The sequence below is a fragment of the Pristis pectinata genome, chromosome 9, assembly GCF_009764475.1.
Source record: "Pristis pectinata isolate sPriPec2 chromosome 9, sPriPec2.1.pri, whole genome shotgun sequence".
Lineage (NCBI taxonomy): Eukaryota > Metazoa > Chordata > Chondrichthyes > Rhinopristiformes > Pristidae > Pristis > Pristis pectinata.
Window position 1 is genome coordinate 30,347,257 of NC_067413.1, and position 13,027 is coordinate 30,360,283.

Genomic DNA, 13,027 nt, shown 5'->3' on the forward strand with positions numbered 1-13,027 from the left:
TAAGTGAACTACCTGGTGTAGCAAACAATCTGTGTTTCGTGGCTGGAATCCCTCTCCACATCACAGGGGATGGACCTGGTTTCTGACACCAGATGCACGCTGTTGCCCAACTTTTCATCTTCTGCTCCAAAGTCAAACTGGTTCTCCCCTGAGAATCCTGTCAAAACATCCATGGTGGATTAGTAGCAGTGGGAGGGAGGTTCATCAACTAGCTCAGTGCGAAGGAGGAGAATCTTCCTTACCCTGCCCTTTGATCGTCAGCCTCGTTGCTCCATTCTGGCTGCCGTGGTGAGGATAGATGTCAAAAACTTTTGGAACAGCTTGGGAACCTGCAAAATAAATAAGTACATCTATACACAGGGAGAGAGGAAATGTTAGAGGGTAGGGCATTTGGTATTGGTTTATTATTTTCACATATACCAAGATACAGTGAAAAGCTTTTGCTTGCGTGCCATCCAGACAGATCATTCTATACCTAAGTACATCGATGTAGTATAAAAGGAAAACAGCATGCAGAATATAGTGTTACAGTTACAGAGAAAGTGAAATGGGGAGAATGATGGCTAAGGGAGAGAGAGAGAAGACAATTGATAGAGGAAGAGGGGCATTATAAACAGAGATAAGGAGACGATAATTTAGATATAGTGAGATGGGGAAAAGGGAGATGATCCATGTAGAGAGATGGAATACGTCCTTCAATAGGATGTTTAGTATTGTCTTGATAAGAGTGCAGTTTGATGCTCAATAAGTGTGATTTTGATAACACCTGCTATGCAGAGGCAGGTAAGATTTTGTGCTGATCTTTAGTTACCTGCCAACTGCAATGACCAGAGACTGAGAGATACCAGCAGACTCCACGGCACAAGCCAGTCACTCATCCTGCCCCACGGCTCCTGATCCCTTCAGCTTCTGAATGCTGCAACCAGAGAGCGCATTGACCACATCAGACAAAAGTCAAGCACTGGAAATTCTACCCATCTGAATATAAACAGAACATGCTGGAAATATTCACTATCCTGATGCAGGGTTTTGACCCAAAATGTCAATAATTACTTTCCCTTCACAGATGTGCTTGACCTGCTGAGTCAGGCAGCATCTGTGGAGAAACAGTGCTAACACTTAAAGTCAGAAATGGAATAAGTAACACATAGACAGACAGCAGAGGTAAAGTGGCAAAATACCCTCTGCCCGTGCTCTGTATGTTTTCAACCAGCGAGTTGTTTATTGGTGTGTTATAATTAATATCAAGCAATATCAAGTTGCAATTAGGAACAAATTGTATAAAACAACACGTCTTAAATGGAACAGGGAGTGGTGGGCAGTGAGCACGTAACATATAACATAGAACATTACAGCACAGTGCAGGCCCTTCAGCTCACGATGTTGTGCCGACATTTTATCCTGCTCTCAGATCTATCTAACCCTTCCCTCCCACGTAGCACTCCATTTCTCTACCATTCAGGTGGCTATCTAAGAGTCTCTTAAATGTCTCTAATGTACCTGCCCCCACAACCAGTGCCGGCAGTGCGCTCCATGCATCCACCACTCTCTGTGTAAAAAACTTACCTCTGACATCCCCCTTATACCTTCCTCCAATCACCTTAAAATTATGCCCCCTCGTGTTAGCCATTTTTGCCCTGGGAAAAAGTCTCTGACTGTCCACTTGAACTATGCCTCTTATCATCTTGTACGCCTCTATCAAGACACCTCTCATCCTCGTCCTCTCCAAAGAGGAAAGCCCTAACTCATTCAACCTTCCCAAATAGTACAAATGGAAAGATCTGGGATAGGCTGGAAGCTGGAGAGGTGAACTAACAAAAAGAAAAATCATGCAATGTGACAGTAAGTGGGAGGAGAGATGAAACCAAAGCTAAGCCCAGAGGATGTGTCACTGGAAGAAATGGAATCTTTATTCCTGGTGGATGTAAAAACAGAAATGAACAGAGAGAGAGAGAGAGAGAGAGAGAGAGGGTTCAAGTCAGAACAAAAGAATGGACTCTTTATTCTGATGAAGGGTTTTAAACCTGAAATACTAACTCTGTTTCTCTTTTCACAGATGCAGCCTAACCTGTTGCATATTTACAACATGTAAAAGCTCTGAAATGCAGGTCAGAGCAGAAGGGAAAGTGACCAGCACATCAAGCATTGTAAATGGAGAGAGGAAATCTGAGTTAATATTACAGATGGATAACCAACAGCAGAACTGGCCAGTCCTGATTAAAACAAAAAAAGGTGAGTTACCGAAACTTATGGAATTCGCTATTGAGTCTCGAAGGCTGCAACTGCCCACACTGAAGATGAGGTGCTGTCCCTTGAGCTTACACTGAGCTTTGTTAAAACTGTGCAGAAAGGTCCAAGTGGGTGTAGGAGGACAATTAAAGTGACAGGCAACAGGAAGCTCAGGGTCATCCCTGGAGACTGAAGACAGGTGTTCTGCAAAGTGATCACCCAATTTGCGTTTGGTTTCTCCAGTGTAGAGAAGACCACATCATGAGCAGTGACTGCAGAATGGAAAAAGTGCAAGTGAATCACTGCTTCACCTGAAAGGTTTGTTTGGGTTCCTGGATGGTGGGAGGAGAACAGGTGAAAGGACAGGTGTTACACCTCCTGAGGTTGTATGGGAAAGTGCTCTGAGAAGCGGACTGGTTGGCAGAGAAGGAAGAGCAGACCGGAGAATTGTAAAGTTTGGAACGGGAGGGGAAGAATGTGTCTGGTGGTGGAACACTCAAAGGATGATCTGTTGAATGTGGAAGCTGATGGCCTGGAAAGTGAGGGCCAGGAATTCAATCCTTGGTTGATTCTGGAGGAGAAGGTTGGAGAGCTGAGATGCAGGAAATAGATGAGATGCAATCATGGACTCTGCCAACTACGGCAGATGGAAAGCCATGATTCAGGCTGTAGTTCATTTCAGAGGCACCTGTAAGGGAGATCTCATCATTGGAGCAGCTATGAGAGATGGAGCAAATGGGAGGCAGGGTAGGATAGCGGCACAGTAGTGTAACGGTTAGCATTACGCTATTACAATGCCAGCGACCCTTGTTCAATTCCCACTGCTGTCTGTAAGGAGTTTGTACGTTCTCCCTGTGTGTTTGCGTGGGTTTTCTACGGGTGCTTGGGTTTCCTCCAACATTCCAAATACGTACAGCTTAGGAGCTGTGGGCATGCTATGTTGGCACCGGAAGAGTGGCATCACTTGGGGGCTGCCCCCATCATATTCTCAGTAATGCAAAAAGATGCATTTCACCGTGTGTTTCAATGTACATGTGACTAATAAATAAATAAATTGAATAACTATAGATAAGATAGTCTTTGGAGTCTATGGGTTTGTAGTGTTTATCACTAACCTATCCCCTACAACAGAGTGTTTCCAGCATTTTCTGTTTCTGTTATTCGCAGCGTTTTTGATCTTAATTTACTATGAAAGGCTAAGATATACTTTGGAAAGACTTGTTATTCCAAAAGTTTAAGTTAAGCTTAGATGGAACAGAATGGGAGGCCAAAGACAGAGAGATCAGAGTGGGAGTGGGATAGATAATTAAAGTGACAGGCGACCAGAAACTTTTGTGCACAGGTGTTCTGCAGGACAATCACCGAACCTGTGGCCTCCCTGATTTATTCCAATTGTCTTGTCTTAACTTTTCCACCATCTGGGCCATGCCTTCTTCTCAATGCTGCCATCAGGCTGGAGGTACAGGAGCCTGAAGACCCATATCTCAAGGTTCAACCACAGCTTCTTCCTCACTGCCATCAGGTTCTTGAACCGACCTGAAAAACCCTCACACTACCTTGGACTATATATTTTTTGTCTCTCTTAATCTTGCACTAGTTATGTTGTGTTATTTTGTTGTTTATTTTGCCCATGTGTAAGTCATTTATAATTTATGTTAATCTAAGTTTATGCTAACTTATTTTGTCTCCGTTTTATAATGTACTCTGAAAAGAAGCTAATTTTCATGGCATTTATAGCCTGGGTATGTATGTCAATGACAACAATAAACTTGAACTTGAACTGGGACTTGGTTCATAACCCGCTAACGCTCAAGTGCTGCTGAGAAACCTCTGACATGAATGGGTAATCTAAAGTCAAAGTCCTGCAGATGTTGGATGCTGAGTTAATGTGGCCTTGCATCATATCTGGCCAGTTCTGGATCAAACTGGGAAGTCTGATTATCTGAAATTATTGAATTTGATGCTAAGTCCAGGGGCTGAAAGGTGCCCAGACTGAAGATGAAGAGCAACAGATAAACAAGTTTTAAAGCAGACAGGACTGATGGTGTGGCCAGTTCTGATGTAAAACCATCAACCTGTAACATTAGCTCAATGTTTTCTCATCACAGATGCTGCCTGACCCATTGAGTATCCACAGCATTTTTGTTTTTTCATAAAAAGGGAAAATTCTGGAAGATCAGCCACCATCTGTGGAGAAGGTTTCAGGTCAAAGCTACTTGGTCAGAACTGATCTTCACATTGATTCTGTTTCTCTCTCCACAGATGCTGCCTGAACTGCCCTGTTTTTTGCTTTTTATTTTAGATTTCCAGCATCTGCAGTATTTGCTTTTAGTCCCAATTCAGGGAGTGACAATGTGTTTTGTACTGAACTTCGGGCACTGGGCGACTCATTCGGGACCTTGGATATAAGTCACTGCACCAAACACTGCCTAGCCCAATCTGTACAGTAATGTGACATTGCCCACAATTTTAAATTTACCCAATCCATGTCATTGACGCTGTCCCTGCTTTGCTCAATCAACACAACAAATACCTATATTTTTGATCAGTCCAACTTTTGTGTTATCACGAATAACTCCTAACAAATGTAGTAAATAAACCTGGTTCTGGAATAAAAAAGGCTCAAGACACAAGAGACTGCAGGTGCTAGAATTTGGAGCAAAGAACAAGCTGCTGGAGGAACAGCAGATCAGGCAGCATCAGTGGGTGGTCAATACTCTGGGACATTATGGGACCCTTTGCAGGGTCTTCCAGCAGTTCGTTCTTTGCACTTGAAGGATCAGGCTGGATCCCACACGGACTCCAGTCTCTGGAGATCTCTGGAGACTGTCCTTGCCTCAACCCACCACTGGAAGTAGCACAGAGGGACAGAGAGAGACCTGCACAAAGGATGTCCCGGGACACACCTTCTGAGCTCCGGGCTGCTGTGTGCGGTAGGGTGGCAGTGGACGGGTATCCCCACATCATACACTGTGCTCACCATCAGTAACATGAAGCCAATCAGGACACACGAGCCTAATTCTGGGGCTCGCTGATGCGTCAACACCTTCATGGAGTTGGGATAGAAGCTGGGGTATCACCACACGTCTACCACCCAATAGTTCGGACTGTTGTTTACTTTTGGCCATCGGCTAATGTTAACATTTCACAATGCACCACCTGGCAAACTTGGCCTCATCCACTTTACCCCCAGCCCAGTCCCTGTCATAATTCTGTCCACGCCTGCCGGTCTCACACTGACTTCACTTTGAATCACTCAGGGCTCCCTCCAGTACTCGCGGAGACCAACACCGGGTCCACACCCGATTACAGCTGTCCCTCTCGCCCATTCACTTCATTGGTGCAGCTCCAGGAAGCCAGAGAATAATGCAGCACAGATACAGGCCCTTCAGCCCAACAAGCCCATGCTGACCACATTGCCCACCCAGCTATTCCTAATTTCCTGCATTCAGCCCATATCTCTCCAAGCCCTGCCCCTCCATGTACCTATCCAAGTGCTTCTTAAATGATATTATTTTACCTACCTCAACCACTTCCTCTGGCAGCTCATTCCATATACTCATCATCCTCTGCATGAAAAGGTTGCACCTCATGTCCCTTTTAAATCTTTCCCCTCTCACCTTAAACCTATGCCCTCTAATTTTGGACTCCCCTAACCTGGGGAAAAGACAATTACCATCCACCTTATCTATTCCCCTCATGATTTTATAAACCTCTATGGTCACCCCTTATTCTCCTACTCGCCATGAAATAAAGAACTAGCCTGGCCAACCTCTCCCTATAACTCAGAACCTCTAGTCCTGGCAACATCCTCGTAAATCTTTTTTGCACTCTTTCCAGTTTAACCACATCTTTCCTATAACAGGGTGACCAAAACTGTACACAGTACTCCAAGTGCGGCCTCACCATCAACTTATACAACTGCAACACAATCTCCCAGCTCATATACTCAATGCCCTGACTGGTGAAGGTCAGAGTGCTAAACGCCTTTTTCACCACCCTGTCTACCTGTATGCCGCTTTCAATGAACTATGCACTTGTACACCCAGGTCCCTTTGAGTGCCCTACCATTCATAGTACAAGTCCTACGCTTGGTTTGACTTTCCAAAATGCATCATCTCACACTTATCTGGATACAAATCCATTTGCCACTCCTTGGCCCACTTCCCTAACTGATCAAGGTCCCCCTGTAATCTACGATAACCTTCCTTCGCTATAAATAACACTTCCCAATTTCACGTCATCCGGAAGAGTGAGTGGGATCCAGCCTGCCGCTTGAGCAGGGCCGTCTGCTCAAACAGATTGCTAGCTGGGTCTCCAGAGAGTGAGGTGCCTGGTTAAGGGGTGGCTCTATTGGGTGTGGACCTGATGGACAGGTGAAACGTCAACTGTCCACTTCCCTCCATTGACACTGCCTAACCCGCTGAGTTCCTCCAGCATCTTGTGTGTGGGATAAAGAATGGAGAGAAGCAACACGCAAGAGCGGGTGAAAGTGGAGATGTGGGGTTAACTTCGTCAGGACCCACGGGGAAATCAGCCCAGCTCCCGAAATTCCTAGCTAGCGAATGCTCTCATTTATTGGGATCTGTTTTGAACTCGATCTCACACTTGGGGTCCAATGAACAACCTTTCTTCCCACTTCATTTTACCACTGAAATATTCCAGTAAAATATAAATGGACCTTAACGTTATTTCCCTACAGGTGACCTGTTAACGGGCAACTACCCACCCCTTGCCTGGTTAGGGATCACTTATTGAGGACTTCTGACAGATTGTGTAGCTGCGCAACTGCTCTGAACATAAATAGTCACAATCTTATCCCCAGGCTAGGGGAGTCTAAAATCAGAGGGCACAGGTTTAAGGTGAGGCTGGAAAAATTTAAAGGGGACTTGAGGAGCAAGTTTTTCACACGGAGGTTGGTGGGTCTATGGAAGGAGCTGCAGAGGAAGTGGTAGAGGTGGATGCAGTTATAATGTTTAAAAGACATTTGGACACGTACATGGATAGGAAAGGTTTACAGGGATATGGACCAATGCAGGCAAATGGGACTAGCTCAGGTAGACAACTTGGTCAGCATGGGCCAAAGTGCCTGTTCCTGTGCTGCATTTATTCTATATCTGGCAATACATAATACAATAACAAATCATCTGAGAGTGAGGTCAGTGTGTCTATTATTAAATGTCAGGTGAGATTTCGAATTCGCACTCAGTGAACTCATGGCTGTTAGAATCAGAATCAGATTTATTATCACTGGCATATATGATGTGAAATTTGTTGTTTTGTGGCAGCAGTACAGTGCAAAGACATAAAATTACTATAAATTATAAAAATAACTAAATTGTGAAAAAGAAAGGAATAATGAATTATTGTTCATGGTTTCATGGACCGTTGAGAAATCTGATGGTGGAGGGGAAGAAGCTTACTTTTCTTCAGATCACAGATTCTATCTTGGCTCAGCTGGCTGCAGACACAGGGACACCTTTTCAGATCAATCTGTTGTTTCTCTGTAAAGGCTGCTTTGAAACATAGTTTGCGTGCTGGACAATTGTAGAACTTTTTGTTTTATTGCAGTTGTGAAGTTGTCAACTTGAGAGAAATGAGTGCACCACCAATTGCAAGCCAGACTAACGAAGGGCACATTTAATATTAAATGCACCAGATTATAAGTAGCTTCCTTAGAACCTAACTGTGTGTAAATGGAGTATGTGGCATCATCTGTCCCTATCCTGGACGCTTGCCAAATTCTATCAAAATTTGTCAGGCATTTAATGGCAGCTTGTATCACTTGCATAAATTGGAATTTTAAGAATGGCACGATACTAAAGAAATGACCCACAATATGTGGAACTTGGGGATCTTTGCCATCTGCTGACTTATCAAACACAATAGATACTGGATCAACGTTTCTCTTTGTCCTGTCAATTCATTTCTGGGTAATAATAACCTTGTGTAATTAATCTTGCAAAGATAGTTGGCAGAATGAAGAGCTGTGGAATCTCTCTTTGAATGTACTCCTTAGACCTTCAATTTCTTGTTCAGTGTGTTTGCACTTGAGGATGTCCAATGTTCAAATTGTGCCACAGTTTGAGAGTCATAATTCTCAGGGCTGCACTGGAACGTAGATGTAATCGTTGTCTGACATTTTTCTTTTGATTTCAGACTAGATTTAGTTTTGTGTTTGGTATTTTGATCTGACTTTAAGTAATCACCTACACACCACTGAAGAGTACGATCGAAGGCCACAGCACAGTATGCGTTTTCTTGGGATATTGCTTTAAAATATTGACATATTTAACATTTTGTGTCCTTTCACCACACTGTGTACTTCACTACACTGTACATAAGTGGGGAAGTAATCTGTTGTAACTATTAAAGTGCATGCTAAACTGTTGTGTGTAAGTAAATAATTCAAATCACGTGTATGGAGAATGTTAGCAGTCAGATACTGGGGCTTTATTCCAGTACATGACAGGAGGCACTACAGTTCATTGCTTTAGTTTCAGATGTGACTGGGTTCTGCTGCAGGGGCCTGTGGATCTGGGACTGAATAGACAAAATGCAAATCCCGGGAGCAGATGAGAAAGGGGCTGATGACTCCAGGAGTGGCTGAGACAAGAGGAGGTGAGCTGAGAGCCAGTAGCAGCAAAGGCGGAATCCAGACCAAAGCAAAAGGGGGAACTGCAGAAAGCCTGGCAGCAGCTGAGAGGAAGGGGAAGAGACTCTCCAAGCAGCAGAGAGAAAGGGGCCAGATATCCCAGGAGCAGCTGAGAGGGGGTACCAAAGACCCTGGGGGGAGATGACAGAGGGGCTGAGAGAGACCCTCAGCTTAGATCTATTATCCTTACTCTGTTTGTTACTGCCTAACCAATCTGCTAACCAGGTTAATAATTCACTTCCATGGTCTTTAATGTTAGCTAATACTCCCTAATGTGGTATCCATTTGAACACCTTGTACATCTTATTACCACAATGATAACTAGCTCAAAAAATTCAATAACATTTGACAGATATGACATCTGTATAAATGTATGTTGACTCTCTCTAATCTGCTCAATTTTTTCTCAGTAAATCATATCCTTAATTACAGATTCCAATAATTTGCCACAAGGTTAACATATATTAACAGGCCTGTAATTTCTTAATTGCTTTCTTATTTTCTTCACAAATGGAATAAACACAAACATTGACCTGAAATATTAACTCTGTTTCTCTCTCCACAGATGCTGTAAGACCTGTTGAATATCTCTAGCCTTTTCCATTTTTATTTCAGATTTATGGCATCTGCAGATTTTTATCTTTCCACCTAGAGTTGTTTTGTACTTTTCCAATCTAAAGGAACATCTCTGAGGGACAATGTTAAACGGAGACCTAGTCAGTTTTTTCAGGTAAATGTAAAAAGACTTCAATAGCATTAATTTGAAGAAGAGTAGGTGTTTTTGTTCTGGAGTCCTGTGTCCAGCATTTATCCCTGAATCAAAATAGAAAAAAAACTGAGTGGGTGCGGGTGGTAGCTTGCTGGGCATAAATAGGAGGAGGCACTTTGTCTATGACTGCATAGGTTACTTTTCAAAAGTACTGACTTGGTTTAACACGTTTTGAAGTTTTCATACTTTATAAATGCAATTTTTTCTTTATATTAATTACATATCCGTAAAATACAGGCTGCAGATTTAGAATCACATTTAATCTCTCCTACCTTCCAGCCTGTGACAGATCTCTCGTTTTGTTCTTACCTCCCCTCTTCCCCGTGTCTGCACCTGCTTGAAATGTATTCTGTCAAACTTTTCCCAGCTCTGTTGAAAGATCCCCGATCAGAAACATTAACTCTATTTCTCTCTGTATCGATGCTGCTGGACCTGTAGGTATGTCCAGCATTCTCCCTTTATAATATGGACTTAAGTTGTCACACAATAGATTCAGCTAATTTACTTTTGGATGACTAGTACAAACATGTTGGGAATTGAGGACAATCATAAACTATGCAAATTAGATCCAGGAAGACAGCTACTCATTACAGTAATCTTTGCTGGTTAAAACATTATATCAATAGCTAGCATGTTTAGACCTGTTTCGCTTCCTGTAATCAGATACAAGCTGCAGTTTATGATGGTTTTCCTATTGTCAACTGCTATTGATGGTGCGTGTTACAAGAAAGCATAAGTGGAGGAATGAAAAATGAAACTGGGTACCTGCTTCCAAACCCTCTAACTCTACATAAGGTTACACATCAATAAGTGACAATGATTTCTTATCACATGAAAATTGCTGAGACGTGAATCTTTGGGAATATTCCCAAAATACATGTGAAAGAACCCCAGCTACTGGCTGAACTTCATCCATATTGATCACTCAACATCACTGAAATGCTATACCTTTCTCAATTCACTGCCATTTGGATGCTATTGTGAAGAAGTAGCAGCACAGGTTGGATATGGCGCTGTTGTACAGTGCTTAAAGTGGATGCCCCCATCCCCTCTCAAAAAAGACATGAGCCTCCTCAATGGATTACTCAGCCTCGTTCTTATGTGGAATCTTGTTGGATGCACAGGCATTCCTCCCTACTAAAATGGAGATCAGATCAAAAAATTCAATTAATTTCATGGACATGAGCTTTGTACAATTGTATGTTGACTCCCTGCTCATGTTTCTCTTTGTAACTCATGTTCTTAATTATGGATTCCAATAATTTGCCACAAATGTTAGGTTAGAAATTCTATAATTTTTTTTATTTCTTTTGTATTCACTTCACCTAAATAAAGGATTTGCTTTTGTAATTTTCCAATCTAAAGGGAGATCTCTGACAGATAATGTTGAATATAGACCTGGTCTGTATGAGTGGTCAGTTGCCCCTCTCCTGCTTCTGCTCATAGTCATGTTCATAGTTCATACTGAGCAATTAGACATCAGAAGAGAGGACCTTACCTAAGAGGCATTGGGCCAGCTGTACCTTCCACCATGAGGACTTGCAGCCACACTCACCTGCTTGCACTGGTTTCCATGTGGCCACCTCACTCAGCTTTGATGTCATAGAGCAGTTACAAGCAGTCAGGCTAATCCTTGCAATTTCACCCAGGGTGACTGAATACCAAGAACAACAGAACATGCTCAGCAAGTCAGGTAGCATCTATGGAGAGCGAGGAAAAGAGAGTTAATGTTTTAGATCAATCGCCTTCCGGTAGAATTAGAAGATAAGGGAGTGAATTTCAAAATTAGATATTTTTGGTCCAAAAATTTTCTCAAAAAACATTAAGAAGGAAAATTAAGAAGTACGTGTGTTGAAATGACAATGCTCTTTGTGAGCATTTCCATTCTCAGGAACAGAATGCCTCCTGTGTGAAGGACACAAATAATTCAAAAGATCAATACCATAGCAACATTTGTGGAGGTCTGGGAGGAAATGCTGGAAGCTCCACAACATTTTGCATTTAACACCCAGAGTCATTTATTCATACCACTGTCTCTCCAACCTCCGACAATCTGTTCAGGATAGATTTTATTCACAGGTGTTGAATACACGGTGAATTCAAGGACAACTATTTTATTTGCTTGTAAAATGGATTGTGTGTTGATGCTGAAATGGAGGATTTGGAATTACCATAAGGTCAACAGACCAGTAAAGAAGGGGAATAATTCATTACTGATGATGGATTAATAAACTATTAGTCTTTGTGGATTAATAATCTATTCCCATAACCTTCAATTACCCATAAATGAGTTGTAAAATAAACTGAGAAATTAAGTCAACAAAACTGTTAAAGTTGAAATAACTTATGAACTTTTATTCATCATTAACAAACCCAAGATGTATCCAATAAGAGAGACATCCACTCGACCTTGATGGGGTGTAGTGGTGTTAAGGTACATTATGTGTTGTGTGACCTGCAGGTCTTAATGAACGATGCACAGAATGTGAGGTCAGATCTCAAGGCAACTGGAGAATTTGAACTTGATTAAAAGCTGATAAGTGGAGGTGAAAATGTTTACATCTGCTCAGCGCTCCCGGCTCTGCTCGGCTCCACCCAGCCTTCCATTGTTGAGGCTCGGTGGGGAGAGAAGGCAATCAGAGTGAGTGCCTGTGACACTCTGTTATGTTGCTGTTTGCTAGTGTTGTGCGTATGTCTACTAATAGAGTGGCTTTTTTACACTCACAGTCACTGCTCTTTGTTCTTCAGTGTTGTCACCTATAGCCCCTACAATGGTGTCAGCCTGAGAAAGAAACATTTCCAAATGTTCCAAATAACCTCTTATGCTTTGGAGAGAAGGAGGATGAGAGGTGACTTGATAGAGGTGTGCAAGATGATAAAGAGGCATAAATCAAGTGGACAGTCAGAGACTTTTTCCCAGGGCGACAATGGCTAACATGAGGGGGCATCATTTTAAGGTGATTGGAGGAAGATATAAAGGGGATGTCAGAGATAAGTTTTTTGCACAGAGAGTGGTGCGTGTGTGGAACACACTGCCTGCAGAGGTTGTGGGGGCAGATACATTAGGGACATTTAAGAGACTCTTAGATAGACACATGAATGATAGAGAAATGGGGGCTAAGTGGGAGGGAAGGGTTAGATAGATATTAGAGCAGGATAAAATGTCAGCACAACATTACGGGCCGAAGGGCCTGTACTGTGCTGTAATGTTCTATGTTCTATGTTCATCATTAGGAGGAGGGTCAGTTGGAGAGAACACAGACAAATGGACTACTTCGGTCAAGGAAGGATGTTTTTAAGCAGCAGCGAGCTGTTGTAATCTAGAATGAACTGCCTGTAAGTAAAGTGAAAAAAGATTCTGTGGGAAATTTCAA

At 42.6% G+C, this 13,027-nt stretch overlaps 1 protein-coding gene across 1 annotated transcript in view; it reads right to left on the reverse strand.

Annotated features, from left to right (window-relative positions):
* Positions 1–390, reverse strand: part of pkhd1l1.1 (PKHD1 like 1, tandem duplicate 1) — a 105,252-nt gene extending 104,862 nt beyond the window's left edge. The window contains exons 1-2 of the mRNA XM_052023513.1: positions 243–390; positions 13–157 (exon numbers count right to left, since the gene is read on the reverse strand). Coding sequence (XP_051879473.1) covers positions 13–157; positions 243–390 — 293 coding nt within the window. The remainder of the gene's footprint in view (positions 1–12; positions 158–242) is intronic.
* Between the last annotated feature and the right edge of the window lie 12,637 nt (positions 391–13,027).